The following is a 27,730-nucleotide window of genomic DNA, read 5'->3' as shown; positions in this document are numbered from 1 at the left end:
GGGTCTCACCCATGATTGTGGCAAATTAGCTCACCTAGGTAAGCCCTTAGAGATCTGTGAAATTCTAACTAATGCAAAAAACCTTCCCAGAGCTTATTATGGTCAGGGACAACTACTTGCTGCGAGAAAACAAAAATCTCCTGTACCACTTCTTCTTTGCCTTCTTCGCATGCAGCTGGTCCCGGAGGTCCTCTAGCTCGGACATCTGCTCTACACATTGTTGACCCTTCTTTTTCAGGGTCTCGTTTAGAAGGTTCTTCTCAGCCTCAGCCTCCTTCAGAGTAGCAGTCAGAGAGACCTCCATCTGATCTTTCTGTTTCGCCATCTCATCCATTTGGGTGTTCAGCTCTGCCTTCTGCTGCTCAAACAGAGCAACATGAATGTCTGTGTTTCTTTGCATCTCATCCATTTGGGTGTTCAGCTCTGCCTTCTGCTGCTCGAGCAGAGCAACATGAATGTCTGTGTTTCTTTGCATCTCATCCATTTGGGTGTTCAGCTCTGCCTTCTGCTGCTCGAGCAGAGCAACATGAATGTCTGTGTTTCTTTTCATCTCATCTATTTGGGACTTGAACTTTAGAATTGTCATCTCCATCTCCTTCTCCACCGCCTTAATGTAATCACTCTGATGAGCGTTCTTCTGAGAGAGACACAACATTTTCTGTTCAGCTGTTGATCGTTGCTGTTCCTCTTCATTTAGCTTCAGCCATAATTCACTCAATTCTGCGTGAATGTTAGTTAGCTGATCTTTCATGCTCGAGGTTTCAACCAGCATAAATTCTTTATGCTTTCTTTCTTCCTCCAGCTGCAGCTGCTGGATCTCCAGCTGCTGTTGAGCGTCTTTCAGAGAAGCGTTAAGACTGTTCAGCTCTGCTTTCTGCTGCTCAACCAGAGCAACATGAATGTCTCTGTTTTCCCCCATCTCATCCATTTGGGAGCTGAAACCTAGATTTGTCTCCACCTGGATCTTCTCCAGCTGATCTATTGTAGCTTTCAGACTCATGTTATTGCTGGAGAGAATCAGCTCATTCTGTTCCAATGTTGATCGTTGCTGTTCCTCAGCATTTAGCTTCAGCCTTAATTCACTCATTTCTGCTTGAATGTTAGTTAGCTGATCTTTCATGCTCGAGGTTTCAACCAGCATCAATTCTTTCTGCTTTCTTTCTTCTTCCAGCTGCAGCTGCTGGATCTCCAGCTGCTGTTGAGCGTCTTTCAGAGAAGCGTTAAGACTGTTAAGCTCCGCTTTCTGCTGCTCAACCAGAGCAACATGAATGTCTCTGTTTTTCCCCATCTCATCCATTTGGGAGCTGAAACTTAGATTTGTCTCCACCTGGATCTTCTCCAGCTGATCTATTGTAGCTTTCAGACTCATGTTATTGCTGGAGAGAATCAGCTCATTCTGTTCCAATGTTGATCGTTGCTGTTCCTCACCATGTAGCTTCAGCCTCAATGCAGCTATTTCTGATTGAAGGTTGTTGGTGGTTTCAACCAGCTGTGAATTGAGAGTGCAGATCTCTCGTTGCATAAATTCTTTCTGCTTTCTTTCTTCCTCCAGCTGCAGCTGCTTGATCTCCAGCTGCTGTTGAGCGTCTTTCAGAGAAGCGTTAAGACTGTTAAGCTCCGCTTTCAGCTCCTCAAGCTGAGCCATATAGCAGTGTCTTTGTTTTTTTATGGCAATGAGCCTCCGCCTCAATGCAGTTATTTCTGATTGAAGGGTGTTGGTTTCATTTGAGAGTGCAGATTTGAGAGTGCAGATCTCTCGTTGCATAACTTCTTTCTGCTTTCTGTCTTCCTCCAGCTGCAGCTGCTGGATCTCCAGCTGCTGTTGAGCATCTTTCAGAGAAGCGTTAAGACTGTTCAGCTCCGCTTTCTGCTGCTCAACCAGAGCAACATGAATGTCTCTGTTTGTTTTCATCTCATCCATTTGGGAGCTGAAACTTAGATTTGTCTCCACCTGGATCTTCTCCAGCTGATCTATTGTAGCTTTCAGACTCATGTTATTGCTGGAGAGAATCAGCTCATTCTGTTCCCATGTTGATCGTTGCTGTTCCTCAGCATGTAGCTTCAGCCTTAATTCACTCATTTCTGCTTGAATGTTAGTTAGCTGATCTTTCATGCTCGAGGTTTCAACCAGCATCAATTCTTTCTGCTTTCTTTCTTCTTCCAGCTGCAGCTGCTGGATCTCCAGCTGCTGTTGAGCGTCTTTCAGAGAAGCGTTAAGACTGTTAAGCTCCGCTTTCTGCTGCTCAACCAGAGCAACATGAATGTCTCTGATTTTCCCCATCTCATCCATTTGGGAGCTGAAACCTAGATTTGTCTCCACCTGGATCTTCTCCAGCTGATCTATTGTAGCTTTCAGACTCATGTTATTGCTGGAGAGAATCAGCTCATTCTGTTCTGATGTTGATCGTTGCTGTTCCTCACCACGTAGCTTCAGCCTCAATGCAGCTATTTCTGATTGAAGGTTTTTGGTGGTTTCAACCAACTGTGAATTGAGAGTGCAGATCCCTCGTTGCATAACTTCTTTCTGCTTTCTGTCTGCTTCCAGCTGCAGCTGCTGGATCTCCAGCTGCTGTTGAGCGTCTTTCAGAGAAGCGTTAAGACTGTTCAGCGCCGCTTTCTGGTGCTCAACCAGAGCAACATGAATGTCTCTGTTTTTCCCCATCTCATCCATTTGGGAGCTGAAACCTAGATTTGTCTCCACCTGGTTCTTCACCAGCTGATCTATTGTAGCTTTCAGACTCATGTTATTGTATGAGAGAATCAGCTCATTCTGTTCCAATGTTGATCGTTGGTGTTCCTCAGCATGTAGCTTCAGCCTCAATGCAGCTATTTCTGTTTGAAGGTTGTTGGTGGTTTCAACCAACTGTGAATTGAGAGTGCAGATCTCTCGTTGCATAAATTCTTTATGCTTTCTTTCTTCCTCCAGCTGCAGCTGCTGGATCTCCAGCTGCTGTTGAGCATCTTTCAGAGAAGCGTTAAGACTGTTAAGCTCCGCTTTCTGCTGCTCAACCAGAGCAACATGAATGTCTCTGATTTTCCCCATCTCATCCATTTGGGAGCTGAAACCTAGATTTGTCTCCACCTGGTTCTTCACCAGCTGATCTATTGTAGCTTTCAGACTCATGTTATTGCTGGAGAGAATCAGCTCATTCTGTTCCAATGTTGATCGTTGCTGTTCCTCACCACGTAGCTTCAGCCTCAATGCAGCTATTTCTGATTGAAGGTTGTTGGTGGTTTCAACCAGCTGTGAATTGAGAGTGCAGATCTCTCGTTGCATAAATTCTTTCTGCTTACTGTCTTGTTCCAGCTGCAGCTTCTGGATCTCCAGCCGCTGTTGAGCGTCTTTCAGAGAAGCGTTAAGACTTTTCAGCTCTGCTTTATGCTCCCCGAGATGGGCACCATGAATGTCTCTGTATTTTTTCATCTTATCTCTGCGGGACATTAAATATAGACTTTTCCTCATCCTCTGCTTCTCCACCCACTCAATCTGATCTCTCAGATTAGCGTTACGCTGAGAGACACACAATATTTTTTGTTCCAATGTTGATCGTTGCTGTTCCTCATCATGTAGCTTCAGCCTCAATGCAGTTATTTCTGATTGAAGGGTGCTGGTTTCAACCAGCTGTGAATTGAGAGGGCAGATCTCTGATTGCATAAATTCTTTCTGCTGTCTGTCTTCCTCCAGCTGCTGTTGAGCATCTTTCAGAGAAGCTTTAAGACTGTTCAGCTCTTCTTTCTGATCCTCAATCTGAGCCATATCAGAGTGTCTTTGTTTGCTCATGGTAAGGTCCCTCTGCCTTAATTCAGTTATTTCTAATTGATGGCTCTCCAGCTGTTGTTGAGCGTCTTTCAGAGAAGCCTTAAGCTCTGCTTCTTCATGCTCCCTTCTGAGCCTCTGCCTTGTGTACCTATTTGTCTTTAAGTTCTTCACTTGGGACAAAATTGATTTTGGTTCCTCCCTAGGGGGATCACATTTATGTTTGGTGCCTCTTGCAACATAAGGTGCCTTTGACTTCATGATCAAAAGTGGCAAATTCATCTGAAAGCTGTGTATTTATAGGCAACTACAAAGCTGCTTTGATCTTTGATTTTTTGATATGCTGCACCAGGGCCGGCCCTAGCCATTTTGGTGCCCTAGGCGAGATTATGATTTGGAAATCCAACCTTTCTCCCAAGCCTCTGGTCTGCACCTGAATCTGGATAAGTGTGAACTCATTCCTGTCAAAAATGAGATCAAATATCTTGGAGTTTGGATAACTAAATGTGCAGGCAATAGTGGAAAAAAGAATATTCAAAATACTATTGATAATTGCAAAAGAATATTAAAAAATTGGCTCCAAAGGGATTTAACGCTGTTTGGTAGGTCTATGTTAACCAAGGTGGAATCATTATACAGATTAATCTATCCAGCATACTCCCTAGCCATCCCAACCAGGATTATCAAAGAAATTAATCATACAATCCCAATTTCATATGGAGAAATAAACATCACTACATCAGAAATAGTTACATGATAAAGAACTATGAGGACGGTGGTATAAAAGCAATTGACTTTGAAATAATGAATGGGATTTTAAAGACCAATTGGCTCCGATCCTTCTTAAAGAATGAGGATGAAATATGGTTCTCGATGCCTTCTCTTGTGTTGGAGGTATAGAGTTTCTATCAGTGTGTGATTTTGAAATATCGAAACTGCCCATAAAACTGTCCCAAGTTTCACCAACAGGTTCTGTTAAGTTGGAAAATGATGTTCAAACATAATTTCAGCCCCCATAATGTCCCATTTTGGAATAACATGGTGATATTGAGTTGTGGGAAATCAATATTTTTGGAAGACTGGATGATGAAACAAATTTGGTCTGTTTTACATATGATGGATGGAAATGGAGACATTCTTGAACTGACGGATTTTAATGCTAAATATAGAACATCTTGCTCCATTGAGATCTATAGAAACGTTTCACAGAATATCCCAAAAGTTTTAATCCAATATATAAAGAATAATGTAGGGAATTTCCGTATTTAGATGGGATTCCACAAAGTAATTACATGCCGACACCACTAGGAACGCACCACATTTAGTTTGTTATTTTAATGACTGATTTCAGTTGAACGCATCACAACAGTGATGTCACACAACACAGATAAACATGGGCTTAGATTGGCTGGGGCGGGACCCCCACCTGGAGGGGGCCGGACTCATGGACATTGAAAGACGCGGACGCAGAGGGCGGCCCTTTGTTCGGACCTGAGACTCACACACGGAGCAGGATCGAACCTCAGCGCTGATATCTGAACCAACTTGTATTGATCTGCATGTTATATAAATATCTTAATCATGACCCAAATCCTCTTTATTGACCACGCACCCACACGGAGAAGAAGAACCGGGGAGGGTTAAGGAAAACCCTAACAATAATATTTTGATTTTACCAACGCCAAATTTACACAAAGTAAAGATAGATGGTCTCGACCTTGTGAACAATAAATGTAATAATACTTTTTTAAGGCAGTATTTAATCAATACCTTATTTCCAAGTAGGGCAAAAAGTTCACTCACGCTCAAAGATTATAACGGTTCTGAAAAAACTACTTAAAATTCCCAATCTCCCCAAAATGTAAAGAAGTTCATTTGAAAACCATAAACAACATTTATCCATCAAATGAATTCATGAAAAGTAGATTTCAATTTGTAGTAGATAACTGTTATATTTGTAACATAAATCTAGAAACAACAGGGCATGTGTTCTATGAATGTGAGATTGTCCAAAAGCTGTGGAAATCTCTCTATGACTTAATATCGTCCAGTTCCAGAGACATTGATTCTTGGTCCCCTCAAGATATTCTATTAGGAGTAATCCTCAAAAACAAAAATAGTGAGTTTTTGGTGAATAATCTCATTATTATTACAAAATACTATATACACAAATGTCGGTATGCCAAATCACCCCCATCATGGCCTGCTCTTGAGAATGAGCTGTCCCTGTTACAGAAGATACTAAAACAAATAAATAATCCCCAGGCAAAACAATTGAACACATTTATATCAGAATTTAACCTTTCCCATACTCCTTGCTTGTAATATTATGTTGTATTTTCCTGTATATTTTATTTTTAGGCCAGAGCGCCTATCCTAGGCGTAAGGGGCTATTGCTTTTGCAACGCAGAAGACGACAAGTTGATGAGTGAAGCGAGTCAACCATCGGGCGACCAACACACTCACGCCCACACACACGACACTCAACAGCACACACACACACACACAGATGCGTAGCCCTCGTCGAGACCATTCCGAATATGTATTTTGTGTAATAATCACGTACTCAGAAAAAAAGCTATATTGTTTTTGAGTTGAAAAAATAAAAATTATTTAGGCCCGAGCGCCTATCCTAGGCGTCAGGGGCTATTGCTTTTGCAACGCAGAAGACGACAAGTTGACGACCCCCGACAAAGTTGACGAGCTCGTCAACTTTGTCGAGGGTTGAGGGTCGTCGACAAATCTAAACACTTGTGAAGCACTCAGGACAAAAGCGGGGTGCGTCGGTGGGTCAGCGCGATGGCCTGTTGGCCGGCGAGGGCCTACAATGCCGCTTGCGGCTTTAATTTTTATTGTTATTTTGCATCAATTGAGTAATTTAATATTGGTTTTATTTTTATTTTTATTTGTATTGTTAAATTTGTATTGTTAAATGTCGATGATTTATGTACTAACGACTTTCAACGGAAACAAGACCGCAAGGGCTTTTTAGAAATGCTCCTCTTAGACAGGATGTTTGACTTTATTTGTACTGTAATACATGCTACTGTGTGACTGTACTTGTACTCTAACATTCTATCTAATAAATATATTCATCTTCATCATCAGCGCCATCCTTAACGCTGCTGCCTCTCTCACAAACTCACCCTTTGTGGTGTATTCATTCCTCCGTATCGCACTACCGATCAGTTCAGTTCAGTTCACTTCAGTTCAGTTCAGACAACTTTATTTATCCCAAAGGGCAATTCAGTTTATGCAGTCTACCAGACCATACAAATATCTGGAAACATAATAAATAAATAACTAAAAATAATAATAATAAAAAAAAAAGAGACAGTATATTGACAATGCTCAGTAATGATGATTATAATGCATCTTTTGAAGAATTTAACAGCCTATTGGCAGAAGGGATGAAAGACTTGGAGTAACGGTTAGTTCTCCTACAGGGGGCGATAAAGCGGCGACCTGAGGGCAGTAAGGTAAACTTGGAGCTCAGGATGTGATCATGTTGGGAGATTATACATGGGACATTATTCTTCCTTCTCAGTGGGCTCCTGTTGTTGTTTTGTAAAGGCACCCATTGACCTCCTGTTGCTGCAAAGTCTGCGTGTGTGTGTTAGCCATGTGTGTATATAAGTGTTTCTATTAGCCATCAAATCTTACCCTAATGCCGTTCACCCCCCTCCTTGACCCGCCAGGCTCCGAGTCTGCCGTCTGAGTGCAGCTCGTGTTGAGTTCATGGCCTATGGTTCTGATTAAGTCCTGGGTCGGTTGTTCCGGGAGGTGAGACCGGGGCCCGTCATCGCCAGCTTTACTACTTCACACACGAGGAGGTTTGCAAATGTGTCAACAGCATTTGGGTCTCACCCATGATTGTGGCAAATTAGCTCACCTAGGTAGCCCTTAGAGATCTGTGAAATTCTAACTAATGCAAAAAAACTTCCCAGAGCTTATTATGGTCAGGGACAACTACTTGCTGCGAGAAAACAAAAATCTCCTGTACCACTTCTTCTTTGCCTTCTTCGCATGCAGCTGGTCCCGGAGGTCCTCTAGCTCGGACATCTGCTCTACATATTGTTGACCCTTCTTTTTCAGGGTCTCGTTTAGAAGGTTATTCTCAGCCTCAGCCTCCTTCAGAGTAGCAGTCAGAGAGACCTCCATCTGATCTTTCTGTTTCGCCATCTCATCCATTTGGGTGTTCAGCTCTGCCTTCTGCTGCTCGAGCAGAGCAACATGAATGTCTGTGTTTCTTTTCATCTCATCTATTTGGGACTTGAACTTTAGAATTGTCATCTCCATCTGCTTCTCCACCGCCTTAATGTAATCACTCTGATGAGCGTTCTTTTGAGAGAGACACAACATTTTCTGTTCAGCTGTTGATCGTTGCTGTTCCTCTTCATTTAGCTTCAGCCATGATTCACTCAATTCTGCGTGAATGTTAGTTAGCTGATCTTTCATGCTCGAGGTTTCAACCAGCATAAATTCTTTCTGCTTTCTTTCTTCCTCCAGCTGCAGCTGCTGGATCTCCAGCTGCTGTTGAGCGTCTTTCAGAGAAGCGTTAAGACTGTTCAGCTCTGCTTTCTGCTGCTCAACCAGAGCAACATGAATGTCTCTGTTTTTCCCCATCTCATCCATTTGGGAGCTGAAACTTAGATTTGTCTCCACCTGGATCTTCTCCAGCTGATCTATTGTAGCTTTCAGACTCATGTTATTACTGGAGAGAATCAGCTCATTCTGTTCCAATGTTGATCGTTGCTGTTCCTCAGCATGTAGCTTCAGCCTTAATTCACTCATTTCTGTGTGAATGTTAGTTAGCTGATCTTTCATGCTCGAGGTTTCAACCAGCATAAATTCTTTCTGCTTTCTTTCTTCCTCCAGCTGCAGCTGCTGGATCTCCAGCTGCTGTTGAGCGTCTTTCAGAGAAGCGTTAAGACTGTTCAGCTCCGCTTTCTGCTGCTCAACCAGAGCAACATGAATGTCTCTGATTTTCCCCATCTCATCCATTTGGGAGCTGAAACTTAGATTTGTCTCCACCTGGTTCTTCTCCAGCTGATCTATTGTAGCTTTCAGACTCATGTTATTGCTGGAGAGAATCAGCTCATTCTGTTCTGATGTTGATCGTTGCTGTTCCTCAGCATGTAGCTTCAGCCTCAATGCAGCTATTTCTGATTGAAGGTTGTTGGTGGTTTCAACCAGCTGTGAATTGAGAGTGCAGATCTCTCGTTGCATAAATTCTTTCTGCTTTCTTTCTTCCTCCAGCTGCTGTTGAGCGTCTTTCAGAGAAGCGTTGAGACTGTTATGCTCCGCTTTCAGCTCCTCAAGCTGAGCCACATAGCAGTGTCTTTGTTTTTTTATGGCAATGAGCCTCCGCCTCAATGCAGTTATTTCTGATTGAAGGGTGTTGGTTTCATTTGAGAGTGCAGATTTGAGAGTGCAGATCTCTCGTTGCATAACTTCTTTCTGCTTTCTGTCTTCCTCCAGCTGCAGCTGCTGGATCTCCAGCTGCTGTTGAGCATCTTTCAGAGAAGCGTTAAGACTGTTCAGCTCCGCTTTCTGCTGCTCAACCAGAGCAACATGAATGTCTCTGATTGTTTTCATCTCATCCATTTGGGATCTGAAACTTAGATTTGTCTCCACCTGGATCTTCTCCAGCTGATCTATTGTAGCTTTCAGACTCATGTTATTGCTGGAGAGAATCAGCTCATTCTGTTCCAATGTTGATCGTTGCTGTTCCTCAGCATGTAGCTTCAGCCTTAATTCACTCATTTCTGCTTGAATGTTAGTTAGCTGATCTTTCATGCTCGAGGTTTCAACCAGCATCAATTCTTTCTGCTTTCTTTCTTCTTCCAGCTGCAGCTGCTGGATCTCCAGCTGCTGTTGAGCGTCTTTCAGAGAAGCGTTAAGACTGTTCAGCTCCGCTTTCTGCTGCTCAACCAGAGCAACATGAATGTCTCTGATTTTCCCCATCTCATCCATTTGGGAGCTGAAACCTAGATTTGTCTCCACCTGGATCTTCTCCAGCTGATCTATTGTAGCTTTCAGACTCATGTTATTGCTGGAGAGAATCAGCTCATTCTGTTCTGATGTTGATCGTTGCTGTTCCTCACCACGTAGCTTCAGCCTCAATGCAGCTATTTCTGATTGAAGGTTTTTGGTGGTTTCAACCAACTGTGAATTGAGAGTGCAGATCTCTCGTTGCATAAATTCTTTCTGCTTTCTTTCTTCTTCCAGCTGCAGCTGCTGGATCTCCAGCTGCTGTTGAGCGTCTTTCAGAGAAGCGTTAAGACTGTTCAGCTCCGCTTTCTGGTGCTCAACCAGAGCAACATGAATGTCTCTGATTTTCCCCATCTCATCCATTTGGGAGCTGAAACCTAGATTTGTCTCCACCTGGTTCTTCACCAGCTGATCTGTTGTAGCTTTCAGACTCATGTTATTGTATGAGAGAATCAGCTCATTCTGTTCCAATGTTGATCGTTGGTGTTCCTCAGCATGTAGCTTCAGCCTCAATGCAGCTATTTCTGTTTGAAGGTTGTTGGTGGTTTCAACCAACTGTGAATTGAGAGTGCAGATCTCTCGTTGCATAAATTCTTTATGCTTTCTTTCTTCCTCCAGCTGCAGCTGCTGGATCTCCAGCTGCTGTTGAGCATCTTTCAGAGAAGCGTTAAGACTGTTAAGCTCCGCTTTCTGCTGCTCAACCAGAGCAACATGAATGTCTCTGATTTTCCCCATCTCATCCATTTGGGAGCTGAAACCTAGATTTGTCTCCACCTGGTTCTTCACCAGCTGATCTATTGTAGCTTTCAGACTCATGTTATTGCTGGAGAGAATCAGCTCATTCTGTTCTGATGTTGATCGTTGCTGTTCCTCAGCATGTAGCTTCAGCCTCAATGCAGCTATTTCTGATTGAAGGTTGTTGGTGGTTTCAACCAGCTGTGAATTGAGAGTGCAGATCTCTCGTTGCATAAATTCTTTCTGCTTACTGTCTTGTTCCAGCTGCAGCTTCTGGATCTCCAGCTGCTGTTGAGCGTCTTTCAGAGAAGCGTTAAGACTTTTCAGCTCTGCTTTATGCTCCCCGAGATGGGCACCATGAATGTCTCTGTATTTTTTCATCTTATCTCTGCGGGACATTAAATATAGACTTTTCCTCATCCTCTGCTTCTCCACCCACTCAATCTGATCTCTCAGATTAGCGTTACGCTGAGAGACACACAATATTTTTTGTTCCAATGTTGATCGTTGCTGTTCCTCATCATGTAGCTTCAGCCTCAATGCAGTTATTTCTGATTGAAGGGTGCTGGTTTCAACCAGCTCTGAATTGAGAGGGCAGATCTCTGATTGCATAAATTCTTTCTGCTGTCTGTCTTCCTCCAGCTGCAGCTGCTGGCTCTCCAGCTGCTGTTGAGCATCTTTCAGAGAAGCTTTAAGACTGTTCAGCTCTTCTTTCTGATCCTCAATCTGAGCCATATCAGAGTGTCTTTGTTTGCTCATGGTAAGGTCCCTCTGCCTTAATTCAGTTATTTCTAATTGATGGCTCTCCAGCTGTTGTTGAGCGTCTTTCAGAGAAGCCTTAAGCTCTGCTTCTTCATGCTCCCTTCTGAGCCTCTGCCTTGTGTACCTATTTGTCTTTAAGTTCTTCACTTGGGACAAAATTGATTTTGGTTCCTCCCTAGGGGGATCACATTTATGTTTGGTGCCTCTTGCAACATAAGGTGCCTTTGACTTCATGATCAAAAGTGGCAAATTCATCTGAAAGCTGTGTATTTATAGGCAACTACAAAGCTGCTTTGATCTTTGATTTTTGGATATGCTGCACCATATGAATCTCTCAGCAAGCTATGCTATTCAGCACAGTCGAACTGGAAGGAGTTGTGCTTAAACATCACTAACTTTGGATAATCTGTACAGTATGAAAAGTGTTAATGATGCCTGATGGAATTTTACTCCTTCTTGCAATATAGTTGTCCTTTACGGGTTGTACCAGAATAAACAAGATTGTAGTACTCAACATCTGAATGTTATATTTTCGATTAAGTTACCATTAGTTTGACATTTTTGAAATGTTCACTTTGTTTAGCCTGAAGTTCCAGCGGCAATCTGTTGGTTTAGCTCAGCATAAGGACTGCACCCTTAAGAGCAGAAATCCGGTGAATAAATATTTATTGCGTACCTACAGACAACAAACAAGCATGCTTCCAAAAGTCAAGCTGCTTATTCCTGTATTATGTTGTGTGGTAGTGCATTTGTTTGTTATTTATTTATGCGTTTATAAGGTAAACCTCTCCTTATAGATAGTAAAGCCACCTTTTGTAGTGGCTTTATGATTTAATTCAGTGGAAAGGAAATTTTTGGCTGTTGGATAGAGGACTCTGAGGGATGCAAACTGAGGACATGCCTTTTTATAAATGACAAAAAAGACAGTTGAACCCGGGTAATAGAAAAAAACATGGGCCACTTTCAATCCTTGTGTGTGGATCCCCATTAGAGTGGGAGTTTCCCACGTGTTCACCCTGCTGTGCACTTTGACTCGCTTGCACTAACAATTAGCATAATATTTCTGGTTGGGATGCTTCCTTGTAATGGCTGCAGAAAACCGCAGCATTCTCTATCAGGCAAGAGGGAGGAGTTTCTAATACTCGTCTGCAACCAGTTCTAAAATACTTCACTATCATGTTTCAGAAAGAAAAGAGTCATGCTGACTGTCATTCCAAGCATGTTCAACGAGTCATTGTAATATTTGTAGTATTTCTACACTAACAACTTAGAACCTTTTGGTGATGATCCAGAATAGATCCTGGATTCTGGATCACTTTGAAATGTTCAGTAACTTTGCAGTTAATGGAGCTTCAAAATTTGTTTCCTCAGTATCTCGGTTGATTATTGACTGATGTTTATGGAATTTGACACAGTCCTGTAGGGCGGGGGGGGGGGGGGGGGGTATCTATCTCACCACGGAATTTCATCTGGATCGGATCCAGAATGGAGTGACCAGTACAAACTCAGTACAAACTCAGTCCAAACTCAGTACAAACTAGAGTTAGAGTTTGTTTTTGTTTTTTTAATAAACTTTATTAACAAAACTCACCAGTACAAACTCAGTGAATGCTCCTGTTATGAAAGGAAAGAGCACACGAGCAATGCTGCATTTGATATTTTAATGTTTAATGCTTTAGACTTGTCTTGTAGCTATTAATTGTCATTGTAAGCATAACTAGAATTTGAAGTGAAAGCTACAAAATATAAAATTATATCACCACTACATATTGCATGTTTGGTTCATGCTAGGATGCTAGAAAACAGACTTGAATAACACGAATGGGAAAATTGAGTTAAGAAAACCAAATTAGATGTTTACCATTCTTCTCTGATGCCTTTAATTTCAATTTCATTGTCATTCAGGGATAAAAAAATCAACCTGTGGTTCACTCTGAAACAGAATCAGAACTGGATATTTGACAATGTTCCTCATTACGTCTGTACAGTACCAGGATGAACTGTTCTGCATACAGAAATCCCAAGTGCCAGACCTGGAAAATGACAACTTTGCCATCATCAGCCTGGAGGTAGAATGTCCATGTGGATGTAATGAAGCTCTGTGCCTGATTGACTACATCCTCACAAAGCCCCCAGAGTAGAACTCGGGGGTACAGCAGGTGAATCTTCGGCACCATGGCCTCCAACTGAAAAAAAAAAAGCATTACCAAGTACTAAGTTCTTTATTGATTGATGTCTCTGTCCACGCAGACCACTACCCGAGTGATTGTTAGATACTTATACCTGCTCAAGGTGTTGCTCAGCAAATGGAAACTGGTTGCGACAGCCAATATCGCATGCATACTGTCCGTCTGACTGGGTGCAAGCTTCATGACAGGCTGGGGAAGTTTGGAGGTGAGGAGAGATTACAGGAGGTAAACAAGATTAAGGTTATTAGACAAAGAGGAGCCATTGTAATCGTCATGAAACTGGAGATTCAAACACAGGAAATGAATGCAAATTCAGATAGAGAATAAGTGAAGCATATGACAAAGTGGGATTCATTTGGAGAGAAGCTCAGTGCACAGCTTACATGATTCACACTCGGATTTGGTTTGATGTCCCTACATGCTGCCCTCACTGCTGGTTGAGAGTCGGGATCACTTCTGGATCGTAACCGAAATGTAATCGCATGTTCCTGTTGGCATTCCCAACGTTTCCTGAACATTTCGTCATGCTCCGTCTGTAACTGCGTTTTCCCCATTGCTGTAGCCTCTTAGTTGTTCATGGAAGAAGTTTTGTAAATATATTAAATTAAGTGTTGCTTTCAACTTCTGTGCGGCGCTAGACAGACACACAGGCAGGCCGATCTGCCCTCTCTATGAAAGCCACCAGCCCCCCCTCCCTGTGTCTCAGTAACCCCCCCCCCCCCCGGGGCGTCCACAGAGCGGCAGTACTCCTTCATGAGGAGGAACTTTTGTATAACATGTAAATGTTTGAACTGAAAGATGTTGGATGTAATAAACTTTTGATGACATCATGTCGAGTGAATTTGTAGATGATGTATCACAATGATGAGGAAATAGTCCTCCATCAGAATCAAGATTTTTTTATTGTCACTCCCACACTCACTTGAAAAGAACAAAAAATTGCACTCAGGCCCCAGTTCGAGGCGTGTAACAAACAGTCATTAAAACAGACACACAGCCATTCAATGCAAACTTTGTCTCAAAATGTATACACATTACTAATTGCACCGAGAGGCTGGGTACACCCTGGACGAGTCGCCAGCTCAGCCTCATGGCAGGGCCCATTTCTTCTGTTGATGGTGTCTACTGGCTGTAGCTGCTCTTTGATTCCAGTAGATGGCAGCAGCGAGCAACGATGTGTCAGTTGAGACGCATGGAAACAAGGGACACATTTAAAGGTTTGAAACCGGGCCAGCCCGGCTTTTCGAGACAGAGTTGTTTAAAACAAGCTGAGAGACAAACAGGTCGGTTCACTTAAAACAAAGTACGGCAATGGACAGAAACCCGTCCTAAAATCCAGCGAGCGAGAAAGGGAATGTGTGTTCAATTTAAATAGGATGTGATCGCCTCTCATTGAATACACACCTATTAATCTGTCTGATAAACCTCAGGCAGGTCGACATATGAACAGTGTCTCAAAGAATGTTCCCAACAATGATTTGTTCTGTATATCTAAAGTAAAAAGTGATCATCAGGTGATAAATAGGAACACAACTGTGACCTGTCAACAAATACCAAGCATCACAGTCACCGTGGCAACAACACAGCAGGAATCAAGGGGAGATCGCAGCAGCCTCCGAATGCTAAAAGATCCTCTTTCGAGGCGCCCGGTGGTTTTAGGTGGGTTGTATCCCGTCTTGGGAGCAGGAAGTTATTCAGAATAATGTTCATTACAGGAGTCATTAAATAAAATAGCAGTGAGGGAAAAAATATTTTGAGAATGGAAGTGGATTGTGTGTGTGTGTGTGTGTGTGTGTGTGTGTGTGTCTATTGATTGACGGAGACAGACTGCTGCAACAGCTGCGTCTCAACCCAGATACAGTACAAAGGTTACTGCTATTAATACACAAACACACACTCACACACACACACTCAGACACACTCACACACACACATAATGGAAAGCATTGCATCTGAGCTGGCATTGATTTTGACAGAAATCCTTGACTTTTCTGTGACGCTGGTTCTGTTGGTGCTGCTCAGCTGATGTTCGGACTCTAACCCACCTAATTAGCCAGAAACCCAGAGACATGCAGACCAAGCAAACCGTGTCCCTGCTTCAGCCTTCATGTACCCTCCAAGAGCACATAAAGGGGGGGTGGGGAGGACGTGGGGGGGGGGGGGGGGGTCAATGACAGAAGAACAGAAAAGCCAGTTACTGTGGAGACAGTTTGAAGAGGAGAGGCATTCTGAAGCTGCAGCTCTTGGACGCCTGTCAGGGGGACACGGGGGGGGGGGGGGTCACCATCGCTGAATGGAATACGCAGCTCGCTTCTCTGCAGAGATCTTTGAGAGGCGGTCCGCTGACGATCCCGACAGGGAAGGGGTGCCCGTGGGAAACCCCAACCCCAAGAGGCCAAAGAAGACTGAAGCTCAGCTCACCTTCCTGCCGCTTCAAGGAGGCCGGATTGTTGCGTGCCGGCGTGACGAAAGGAAACCAATGATGGCGTTCCAGCTGCTGAAACAAGAAGTACTGGACTGAAAGGCTGCCCTGAATGTCCACGCCAGCTGTCATTCCATTCACGCACATCCCATAGTATGCATGCATACTATGGGATGCCCAGCATTAGCATTTGGAACTAAAGAGCCAGTGTTTTGGGATTTCTGGATCTGGATTACTCTCCCATTAACGCCCCCACTAGAGGCAACATGTGCAGACTGAACCAATAAGACTAGAGAAGAGATCAAAGCGTTCACACCTCCATCGGTGACCATCCAGAGCATCAACTAACGTGTTGCATGCTAACAGGTCTGAGCTCGGCTCGCAAACACACCGGTGCATTTAGAGAGTTGAGATCCAGATGTTTTTCAACACAGTGCTGGTGGTCCTGACGGACCTGGCGGCCCGGTTGCTGGGCAACACTGCCTTCAGGCAACATTTCCACCTATTGCTGTCTGCAGTGGTGACGTTTGGACCTGCTTTGAGCCTCTGGGTCTCCCAGAACAGTGTCTTTGCAAAAAGAAGCCACTTCCTCTACAGGTGAGGCCCCTTCCTGTGAATAGAGAGGATGAAAGAGAGTCGCTAGATACATCGTGGTTGTTTTGAATATCTTATTTATTCACGCGTGTGTTTTAAGAACAAAGCCTGAATCAAACCAATCACGTTGCCCGTTCCCTTCAGGAGCATCTGCAGCTCGGGCATCGCTATCTAAACGGTGCCGCTCGAAGCCGAACCTCCCATCCTTCTGTATTCAACAGTTCCCACGATGCATGCAGTGTGCAGGGAATTTGTTCGAGCACAGCAACCTCACTCTTGATAAATCTTGTAACGCCACCAGAGCTGCAGCAAAATATCCATGTGGGCGCGAGAATTAAATGTTATCTGGACAGACAGACAGATGTGCACCCTGGAAATGACAGCGAACACTCCGCATCAATCACTTCTTGCTGCAGGAACGTAGCAGCGCCACCTCATTTTAAGACCAACATAACTTTAAGCAGGAAAGATGGGCACAGAGTGTGAAAATGACAGAAACAGCCCCCCCTTCAGTCTATAGATTCACGCTCACTCTGTTTCCCGATCTCCTCTCCTCCATCCAGGATGTTCTTGCACTCTGGTTGGGGCTGGACCTGCATCGTTGTCGGCTCCTTCGTCTTCCTCCTCTCCTTCTCCATCCGCCGCTCCCTTCCTCTTTCCATCCGCCACCTCTCCCGGCTTGCAGCGGCGGGTGGATTGTGGGTTGGTTTCTGCAAACTCCTGGACTTTCTGGAGAACACCACGGGAAGCTGTTACGAGCCCTTACTCGCCACCCCAGACGGAGCCAATGGGCAGCCTCTGTTGGTGCTAAGAGAAGGGGAGAGTAAGTCTATATGTCTGAAAGGCGGGATGGTGTGGAGGGGGTACGGTGTTTCAGAAGACGTCTTCCTCCTCTGCCTCTGCTGCCTGTTGCTGGCTGAGGAAACGGCGGTGTTCGGCCCGTATCTGAGCCTGGGAGGATTCTCAGGGGCCCCCCTGAGAATCCTCTTCCTGTTCTGTGTTCTCTTGCTCGGACTCTGGATCTTTCTGCTCCTCTGTCTCTTGGCCTACTTCCCACAGTTCCCCACACAGCTGCTAGGGGGCGCTCTGGGGTGTCTGAGCTGGCGAGGACTGTACCAGGGCTGGTACCGGCGGGGGCCCAGTTGGTGCTGCCCTGGGAGGCCTGGACTGGGATTGCTCAGCACCAAGACGAGGTGTACCGAAGCAGAGAACGCTAAACCGAGTCAAGATAGCTGCAGCCAATAAATGAAAAGAATTAGACATTTATTGTGCTGCAAACATTTCATTTTGTGGATTTCACCAACAAAAAATAAATAAAAGATTTAAGAAAAATGGAGGATGTTTGACATTAATATGGTGGGTCATTAGTATGGCTGAGATGCTTAAAAATATATAAATAACAATTCAGCCAGTCTTGTTTTGCGTTTAACTCTTTCAATCCCACCTGTCTGTCGTGTCCCGTTTCACTTGGATTGGAGTCTTCTGCTTACCTCATCCTGTTTCCTGTTTAGACTCAGTCTGAGATCAGCCACACCAACAGCTGAGAGTCTCGTTACTGATATAGAAGCCCGTCGTCAGCGTTTGGTTAAAGAACATGTTCTTGTGCTCTAGAACATATGTGTCAAACTCGAGGCCCGGGGGCCAATGTGGCCCGCCAGAGCTGTGTGCAGACATTTGTTTTTGTAAAATGCTGAAAAGTAAAAGTGAATCAGAGTTGATGTGTATTTGTAACTGATTTTTAATCTGTAAATGGGGTTTTAATGTTAAAATTAAATATTTGTTGCTGACTCCATTCTGGATCCAACCCAGATGATATTCAGTGGTGAGATGGAGACGCCCCCCCCACCCTACATGACTGTTTTAAATTCCCTAAATATCGGTCAATAATCAATCGAGATATCGAAGAACAAATTACAGACAGACGCCGGCGATTACATAACCTCGGCGGATATTTTTACAGCAGTAAGGTATCGATATATTTTTTGAACTATGCAATTGCATATGTAATATTTATAATTTAATTAAGTACGTAGTAGCAAATAGAATTTAGCAGCATGTTAAGGAGTAGTTACATTTTATTTACATTACATTACATTTAGTTACATTTACACGATGTTACATTTACAACTGGCCCTTTGAGGGCAACCATAATGCTGATGTGGCCCTTGGAGAAAATGAGTTTGACACCCCTGGTCTAGAATGTCCAGTAACCAGATCATTGATCATTAACAAGACGATGTGTGGAGGTTGGCGACTGTGTCACTAAGAAATAAAGAAATACTTCACCATTTCCTTCATCTGGTTTATTCATAAAAACATCTCTGGAAAGAAAGTTAAATAGAAAAAACATCCGCCATTAAACAGCAGAGGATGAGGAAGATGAGGAAGATGAGCACAGCTTGAACAACCAACCAAATTCTAACCTCACAATACATGCAGTTGTCCACCACCCGAAGGTATTTAAGAGGTTATACGATGTGTCCGTTATATGGGGGGGGCAAACCCATGTGATCAGTTACATTTGTGGGTAATAAGTGGGCAAAATCAATAACTACAGTGAAGCTGTACATTCATACAGATACAAATACATTAATTTATTACAAAAATAAAACAAATTGGGGCCCACTCCAATGAAACTACTGCTATCGCGTATATACAAAGTCCATTTGACCCCGCCCGCTCCAGGGGGCCGGGGCCTTCAGGCATCGCTTTAACTGCCGTCTTCAGAGCCGTGCCGAATGAAGCGCTTCGCTTCGGCCAACCGAAGCAAGGGATGCTTCAGAACTTCGCCCCAAGCGTCTCCTGGGGGCTCCGTGAATGCACGATAGTGGACCAAGCTGTTCGATATTACCAACGTGGTAAACATTAAAATTAAGTGAACTCTCAGTGGACAGATTTTACCCTCAGCCTCCAGTGACAGACGTCCTGAGACAAAGAGCCGAAGGCGGATTATGGGGAGTACAAAGTCAGGGGGGGGGGGGCAAACAAAAAGGGTCAGAGAGGAATCGGAAGCAGCAGCGTTATCAAGAGGAGGCCGGGATGGGGGACTCAACCGAGTCCAGGTGTTCCCAGTGACAGTCCATCATGGCATCGTAGAGCTCCTCGCTGCGCTGCATGAAATCCTTATTCCACTGCTCCACATCACATTCAGGGACGAGCTCTGGAAAACACCAACGGAGGCTTTAGCAACAGAGCAACGACTCGTCCACATCGCCGCCTGTGCACGGCCAGAGCTTCACCCGAAGCACCGAACAAAGCCCATCAGCAGGCGGGGCTCAGGAGCCTGTTCTGGCACCAGGAGAGCCCAATCTGTGGATTTATCACGTGTGATATTCACCAGTACCACAACGAGAGACGCGTTTACCGTACTTCCTCTACATGTACGGTAAATGAATGCCAACTGTGGAACAAAGCACAAAAACGTATCTGCAACACGACGAGGGGCTTTTAAAGAATAAAAACCTGCAACAATACCTTCAGGATTGTCCTCTTCTGCCGCCCCGGCCTCCTCGTGGCTCTGCTGGAGGCAAAGCAACAAACGCTGAGACTCATTTCTGAACTCAACACGTTCCATCCCTCAACAAAGTTCTACGGAAACCAGTCCTTTGACATTTGTGTGATACATTTAAAAATTCTGTGTCAAAAGTATTCCCCTCACCTCAACAGTTCCGGACACGTCTGAGGGGGGCATCCCCACGGGTGGGGGTGGCATGTGGCCTGGTGGGGGGTATCCATAGGACCCATAGTTGTAGTTGTACCCCGAGTTATAGCCGCCGCCATAGCCGCCATTGTTGTAACCGTTGTACTGGTCATAGCCACCCCACTGAGGGTAATACCCCTGAGCCCCGCCGCCGCCGTTGTCATAGTAACTGCTCGGGGGCTGGCTGTAGTTACCCTGGTAATTCTGACCCGGACCCCCGTGGTAGCTGCCCATCTTCTGGCTGCAACACGAGAGAGAAAAGTTTCATGAAGGCTAATTCACGTTGTCGACGGTGCAGCAGAGCTCACTCAGAGAGCCGCGGTTACAGAAATAACCCCCCTTCTCTTTAGCGTCGGCTTCCATGTCTCACTAAAGGATGTGGAAACCACCCGACAGGCTGAAGTCTGATCAACCAGGGAACGAGGATTGTACAAGCGGGGCGTCGCCCAGGAGATAAAAGCCTCTCCTCTATCCACAAGTGATGAAAGCATGAAGATGAAGACGAGACGGCTGCTCCTCCTCGGAGGAGGAGAGCGTGAATCAAGCAAGCGCCCCAGAAGAGAGACCCGATCATGCTTTATATATGCGCAGCACTCAGTTTGCCTTCATGCTTACCTCTTTGCCACAGCAATACTGAGCCGCAGCGGCTTCCCACCCAGGATGGTGCCCTGGCACTCCTCGATCGCCGTCTTCTGCTCGCCCTCATCCCCAAACTTGACGAAGCCGTAGCCTCTGCAAGTCAAACAGCAGTTAGGCCCCCCCTCCACACAGCCACACGCGCCTCACGCGGCATTTAATAGCCACTTATGAGAAACAGAATAGAATGGGTATTATTATGGTAGAACTGAAACTTGTTGTTTTACTTTTAACATGAGGTAGCATCACTTGAATTGTGAGTTGCTCTTGCTTAGCCTATATGGGGAAAACAATAGTTTCAGCATAAGACGGTCACGAAACATTTGTTCAGCCTTTTCGAAAAGAGATGACGATGCACTGGCGGCCAACGTCCACAGCACTGTTATCTAAATTATAATTACAAAACAGAAACACCAGGACACAACTTTATATTATTGCACATCTCTTAGTACGATATCCAAATCAGAATACTAGCATGCAATCATCCGAGTGCTCCGAGGCCTGCCCGTCCCCGGGCCAACATACCGAGAGTATCCGTACTGGTCAGTGACCACTTTGGCTCCCTTGCAGGAAAGGTACTTCTTGAAAACTTGGTGGAGTTGGAAGTCGTCCACCTCAGAGGCCAAGTCGCCCACGAAGACCGAGAACTCCGGCCTGAGAGAAATAAGCCACGTCTTCATTTGTTAACGTAGTAGCAGAGATAGCGCGACGATGACATCACATGTGCAGCGCAACTCCAACCCCGCTCGCCGTACGCTCGACCTTCCCACAAAGTTTTAGAAACGGAAAGGAGTCAGACAAAGACTGAGACGACCTTTCATTCCCATTCTGCGCAACAGCGACATGCACGGGATGAACGTGAACGCAGCTTACCCCGCTTCCGGCCGCTTGCCATACGTAGCATAGTTTAGCTTAAACTTCCGGGGCTGCACAGCGGGAGAGAAAAGGCACCCGTTAGGCAAACGGTTTAGTGAAGACGTGTAGTATAGCACTGATATTGCTGGAAATAAAGAGTGGCGTTATTACGGTCGTTATTTAGGTTTACATACCTCCACAACCCAGAACAGCCTTTAGCCCATTCCTCAGTTAGTTCCTACCAGAGACTCTATTCGGCTTCAAACAAAGTGATTCATGTACAAGCAGCGGCAGGTCCGGGCCGGTGGACCGGGGGGGGGGGGGGCGGGGGGCGGTGGCTGGGCCAGACACGGGGCCGAAAGCGTTTTGAATTCAGCAGCAAGCACCGTGTCACTAGTAATGCTTGCTTTGCTGTCTTTAAATAAGACGCCATATTATGCTTTCTGGGTCTTCCCTTTTCTTCCTTGTGTCATGTATGACCTTGGTGCCGTCGCTAAGCCCACGTCAAAGTGGGTCGACCTCTCCTGCAGAAGACACTGCTTTGGAAACGGCTCGTCTCTTCCCCAACATTCGGTTTCTTTATTCGGATCTGTCGTAAGATAGAGGAAATAGGGTGGAGATTCTACTTCCTGCCCCACAACGGAGGGTGCCGACGAGTCCGGTTCAAAGTCATTTCTCGTGGTGATGTAGCCAGCTCTACTCAACATTACTGTACAACTTGCCTCGGTAGCTGGTCACCATAGCGACACCACAAGAAGCTGGCCGCTCTCATCAGCTATCAAAGACGGGAACAACTGCGTCTTTGAAACGGCAGTAATTACAAATGAATGAACGTTAATAGATGACGATTCTCTGAATAATGAAACAAGGTTATGGTGGGCGGTGCCTACGTAGCCAGGTGGGAGCTGACCAATCACAGCAGACTGGGCTTCAAGAGACGGGAGCTAAATAAATAATGAGAAAAACAATGCGATTCTTCATCCATAAAGCACAGACTGTGTACCCAATCTGGGAAGCACTCGAACAGAAGTAACAAATAAACCCGGAAGGTGGCATAATATGGCGTCCAATTCAAATAACAATCCACCCAACACAGGATAGAGATAGACATAATGGCATCCAACTAGTATTTATAAAAGTAATAAATGCAGAAAATGATCTGGGGCATTTGTAAAATGAATTATGAAGAGTCTAGTTCATTTGGAGATGAGCACATAAGACACTGCGTTAAATATATTCAACTAAAATACAGCAACGTGTGAAAAACAAACAGCTGAATCAGCAATGACAGCGACTAAAAGACTAGGATGAATATATATTTACACATATACAGAGGAACAGATATATATACACACTGTAGTAAAGATTGCATCACAGGAAGATGACCTGTTATTTCAGCAATTAAACCGCCGAACTGACCGGATTGGATCCTGGAACCAGCTTTCCATTGAGTCTTTGGACAGAGCGATCAACACTAGCTTCATCCGCCAGCTCCACAAAGCAGTATCCTGCTGATCCGCTGCACCACAGGACAAGAATATAAACCACAGGCCACGTTTGAGATGGGCATGAAAACGTAGCGCCATTCTGGTTACAGGCTCCTCTTGTTTACTGCGAAGGTGAATCGGCCGCTCAAACAAAGCGGTCCGACACGTTCTCCCACGTGAAGCGGCGCAGCCCGAGGTGGATGGATACCGTACCCCGTTATCCTGTGCGTGATGATCTTCACCCCAAACGGAGACTCTCCCATCGCGCTAAAGGCCTGCTTGATGAAGATTTCATCCATGTATGGGTCCAGCTAAAAATACATGCATTGCAGTTCAGAGAAGTACATTAAAACAGGGCACAAATACTGTGAGTACACACAATATTTCTTCGGAATGAAACTTCAGGAAGAGACGCGCTCGTCAAGCTGAGGCAGTGCGGAGTGCGTGTCGTCCTGAACCGCGCTTCACTCGCAGGGTCCCTGGTTTCTGGGACCCCCCCCCCCCTCTGGGTCTGAAGCGGACTCTCTGCCCAACATGGGCTGTTTTTTGTGGTGGGTTCTGTATTCATGTTTTTTAACTTGATCTATTTTTACTGCATGCCCGAGCAAAGCGCTGTCGTCTTGCGTTTTCTTATTTTATGTTTCATGTTGCACGATTTCACCAAGAAGTAATCCTCGTGAGTGAATCCTTTCGATGACGATGGCGAATAAATCGATTGTGATTCTGATACCTTCCGCTCTGGGAGCAAGTTAATCTGGAATTATATTCCTTGTGTTCCCAAACTCAGCCAATAACGCTGATTCTTAGAATACTCAATTGATAAAATATTCAATTACTGTAGCCCTGTATCAATTTGAGCATTGTAAATGGTATTACACTCAACTTGAAATATTCCACTGACACCCCTGAATTTGTCTTCCCGTCCATTGACGTTTAGTCCCGATAGAGAAACCCAGAATAACTAACGAGTGACGCAGAACTGTGGTTAAAGGCTGAAAAGCTTCATTCCGTCACTAAACAAAATCTTTAGAAAATGTCTGTTTATCATTAGAAAAAAAAGTCATACTTGAGACCGGCTAGCGTTTGCTATGTACAGTAAATAAATGAAATGCAGTAGCTTAAACAGATGCTGCGATGGCGAATTCTTGCTAAAACCTGCCATCGAGCAGCACTCGCTGCTAAGCTAGCTGGCTAGCTAGCTAGCTAGCTAGCATCCCCGCACCGAGTAACAGACTGTAAACATACATCACCCATCCAAAGGCTCGTCTGCCTGTTAAACATCATGAGGTCCGCTCGAAGCTGAGCGTGTAGCGGGCTGCTAAAAACACAAATGCTCAAACTCAAAAGTTAAAGCTAAATCTCCAGCTTGAGCGTCTTCCGTTTCGAGCGAGCACGAACTCTCTTCCGGTTTCACCGCGCGTGTTCTCGCGATAGGTGCGCAGTTCTCGTAGAATTTTATTTATCCATACAGAGTCCTCTGGAAATTGAGGTTCTCTGGACGCAGCACAGTAGAAAAAAAAATAGCAGGTAAAAGAAAAAGGATGATATATACAAGTTAATATTTGATTATTTTTAATGATATATAAAAATGTGTGAGCACTTTTACATCTGTCATTCCATGAAAATGGTACAATTTGAGTCCCTCCAACCTTTTTAGGTGTATTTTATCTATTCGGTCACCAAAATCTATTTTTAACAGCTTTATATATACATTGAAATGTCCACTTTAATAAATTATAAAACGCATTGAGTAAATTTAACTGTATGACAGTTGTACGGCAGCAGTGAAGTGTGCAGTAGGACTAACATTTCCATTGATGAGGTGAGACTTGCCGGTGGAGGAGAATTCAGAGAAGTGGAGGTATGCTCTAGAAAAGAGAGGAATGAATTTTCCCAATACTTCATCGTATGACTTTATCCCTCTAAAGTTTCCACAACTCTAAATGTGTCCTTCTTAAAAATAGGCTCCGTCACACTTCTCCTCCATTCCTCTGGCATCGTCTTTCCCTCTAGGATTGTATTAAACGACCCCGTTAAAATGAGGTGGCTGTAGTCTCCGAGACAGTTCCATACCTCCACAGGTATGTCATCCAGTGCAACTGCCTTCCCGTTCATCGTCGACAAGCTTCATTCTATAATATTATATTTTATAGAATGATAAATGTGATCTACTGCTTAGCTGCTTATCTGTGCTGATGCATGTCTGACTGTTGGGGAGTCTCACAGACAATACCACATCCACACTGACAGTGATGATGACAAGGGTAGCCACGTGGACTGCACCGGTGGGATGAAGAGCACCGGTGACTACATAGACTGTGTAGCAGCACTTCTGGACGAGACAGAGATGTGACTTTCTATCTGACAGCACAATGAAGATCAAATTGAAAGTTCTGTCCCGAAGAGACCCGATGCTGATGGACTGTGCTTCAGAAGAAAGAACATCTCAAATGTATTTACTGGTCATATATTTCTATACCCAACAGTGCCACCCAGTGACCAAAGTGTGTAACAGCACGTAAATTCACAGCAGAGTTTGATCTTGTGCAATAAAAAAATTAACTTTAAATACATTTATTTTAAAGTTATATTTATTAAAAATGCCTCTTCACATTATAAATGCATTAAAAACAGCTGACATAGAAGAAGAAACTGCTGATTGTCCTGTACAAGAAGTATATACAAGAAGCATTCACAACCAAAGTGGGAAATTATTTTCATATTATTCGAGCTATTCAGGATTTCCTGCTCAGTGATTGTCAAAACTCAAAAAGACAGAGAACAGAGGACAACTAACTAACAAAAGGTCTTAACAGCAGAGGTTGAAGATGTTCTGGCCTGACTTGCAGTTAACATTGCAAGTTGTTAACTGCACAAGTTGAGAGCTGCACTCAAACTTTAGGCCTCAACCTCTGTCCATTCCGTCTCCTGAGTCTGACAGGACGGACTCTGCCTTTATGGTTAAAGTGGTTTGGAGGCAGACGAGTCAGGTCGACTCTGCAGTCTGTCATCACCATCTCGGGAGGAAGATGAGAAACAGGACGGACTCTGCCTTCATGGTTAAAGTGGTTTTGAGGCAGACGAGTCAGGTCGACTCTGCAGTCTGTCATCACCATCTCGGGAGGAAGATGAGAAACAGGACGGACTCTGCCTTTATGGTTAAAGTGGTTTTGAGGCAGACGAGTCAGGTCGACTCTGCAGTCTGTCATCACCATCTCGGGAGGAAGATGAGAAACAGGACGGACTCTGCCTTTATGGTTAAAGTGGTTTTGAGGCAGACGAGTCAGGTCGACTCTGCAGTCTGTCATCACCATCTCGGGAGGAAGATGAGAAACAGGACGGACTCTGCCTTTATGGTTAAAGTGGTTTTGAGGCAGACGAGTCAGGTCGACTCTGCAGTCCGTCATCACCATCTCGAGGGGAAGATGAGAATAGGTGCATGCTTCCACCTCTGGCGTCTGCGTTGGTTCACACATCCGCTGCCCAATTTGTGATCCAGACACTGTAACACATAACATAAAAAACTGCCTTTAGATTTTTAATTTTATTTTACGAGATAGTTCTTCTAGGAAAAATATCAATTAATAAAGACTTTTAATTTGAAGGAGCAGCATCTTTGCTTTGTAATTTATATTCATCTTTTTTATCTGTAGAACAAGTTTAAGTGAGGTATCGCCTTTCTCATTTTGTTAAGGTAAATGCTCAAAAGAACTTTAAAATGGATCATTGATGATGAAACATCCAGACAGCATCTGGTTTCTATCACACGGTCTCACCTTCATCCATGTTGGGACACTCCCTCTGGTCCAGCGGTCTCTTCTGGCTCGAGGAACAAGAAGGCGGTTCAGAGGACGTTCCGTTTGTCAGCAGGTTACGCATGGTCGATTCAAGAATGGGATCAACCACCCCGATCTCCATCTGGAGAATATACTCAACAATGAATTCGTCTAATTTATCCATTTCCTCTCCGACTGTTAACAGGATAAAACAACAGCCTATATGCTTCTGCTTCTTATATATATAGTCTTGAGATCAAAGCCCAGTCTTTGATCTTTACCTTTCAGATGTCATCAACAGCAACTTTTTTGTTGACTGCTTTGTTATTTTCTTGTTTGCATGAGCTGAGCTGAGTGGGATGTGTCTGTCTGTAATAACTTTTCTTTTTTTCTCAGAAAGGTCATTAACAACAATTGTAAATAAGAGATACTGCTACGTGGTTTTACCAAATTCTGGGAACAGCAGAAAGATGACTGGTTTGGGAGTATTTTGAACTGTTGATTACAAGAAAGAGAACAAAATCAGGATCAGATTAGGTCCAACAAACAGCATATTTACGGGACTCAAAGACGCTGATTAGGACGATGTCGACTTTAAGGTGGAGAAGGTTGTGTCCCAGCTCCTTTAGCAAGAGCAGATCAACCTTATTTCTGTATAAATACTGAAAAGCCTTGAAGTTTTCCAGATTGTTTATCGATTATCGACAGAATAAGTGAAGTAGCTAGAATTCACAGCGTGTGATGAACAAATGGTTTATTTCAGTTACAGTTGTGTTAAAAAATAAATAAAGTTTACAAGCTCTGTAACCGAAATAGGAATAGG

The 27,730-nt window shown here is 44.3% G+C and overlaps 4 protein-coding genes across 5 annotated transcripts; 1 reads left to right on the top strand and 3 right to left on the bottom strand.

The window, feature by feature from the left end:
• Positions 1–112: 112 nt before the first annotated feature.
• LOC137904620 (myosin-9-like) lies at positions 113–3,757 on the bottom strand. The gene is made up of 7 exons (XM_068748819.1): positions 3,011–3,757; positions 2,249–2,950; positions 1,952–2,188; positions 1,328–1,819; positions 959–1,195; positions 503–637; positions 113–358 (listed from the first exon to the last, which is right to left on the bottom strand). The coding sequence occupies exons 1-7, from the start codon at positions 3,755–3,757 to the stop codon at positions 113–115; spliced, it is 2,796 nt and encodes a 931-aa protein (XP_068604920.1).
• A 3,969-nt stretch (positions 3,758–7,726) lies between these two features.
• LOC137904619 (interaptin-like) lies at positions 7,727–11,221 on the bottom strand. The gene is made up of 6 exons (XM_068748817.1): positions 10,454–11,221; positions 10,145–10,393; positions 9,764–10,012; positions 9,395–9,631; positions 8,792–9,262; positions 7,727–8,098 (listed from the first exon to the last, which is right to left on the bottom strand). The coding sequence occupies exons 1-6, from the start codon at positions 11,219–11,221 to the stop codon at positions 7,727–7,729; spliced, it is 2,346 nt and encodes a 781-aa protein (XP_068604918.1).
• A 4,492-nt stretch (positions 11,222–15,713) lies between these two features.
• Positions 15,714–18,748, top strand: fitm1l (fat storage inducing transmembrane protein 1, like). Its single transcript, XM_068748424.1, has 2 exons — positions 15,714–16,456; positions 17,017–18,748. Exons 1-2 carry the CDS (start codon positions 16,278–16,280, stop codon positions 17,696–17,698), a joined length of 861 nt encoding a protein of 286 aa, XP_068604525.1. The 5' UTR covers positions 15,714–16,277; the 3' UTR covers positions 17,699–18,748.
• trnau1apb (tRNA selenocysteine 1 associated protein 1b) lies at positions 18,748–24,516 on the bottom strand. 2 transcript variants are annotated; one of them, XM_068748422.1, is made up of 9 exons: positions 24,377–24,516; positions 23,345–23,442; positions 23,064–23,163; positions 21,663–21,715; positions 21,315–21,443; positions 20,769–20,885; positions 20,112–20,394; positions 19,928–19,973; positions 18,748–19,613 (listed from the first exon to the last, which is right to left on the bottom strand). In XM_068748422.1, exons 1-9 carry the CDS (start codon positions 24,413–24,415, stop codon positions 19,477–19,479), a joined length of 1,002 nt encoding a protein of 333 aa, XP_068604523.1. In that variant the 5' UTR covers positions 24,416–24,516; the 3' UTR covers positions 18,748–19,476. The 2 variants fall into 2 exon arrangements, with proteins under 2 accessions (XP_068604523.1, XP_068604524.1); XM_068748423.1 differs by having other exon boundaries at positions 19,928–19,970.
• Between the last annotated feature and the right edge of the window lie 3,214 nt (positions 24,517–27,730).

Source organism: Brachionichthys hirsutus, chromosome 15, assembly GCF_040956055.1.
Source record: "Brachionichthys hirsutus isolate HB-005 chromosome 15, CSIRO-AGI_Bhir_v1, whole genome shotgun sequence".
Taxonomy (NCBI): domain Eukaryota; kingdom Metazoa; phylum Chordata; class Actinopteri; order Lophiiformes; family Brachionichthyidae; genus Brachionichthys; species Brachionichthys hirsutus.
This window is presented reverse-complemented; position numbering and strand designations above follow the sequence as displayed.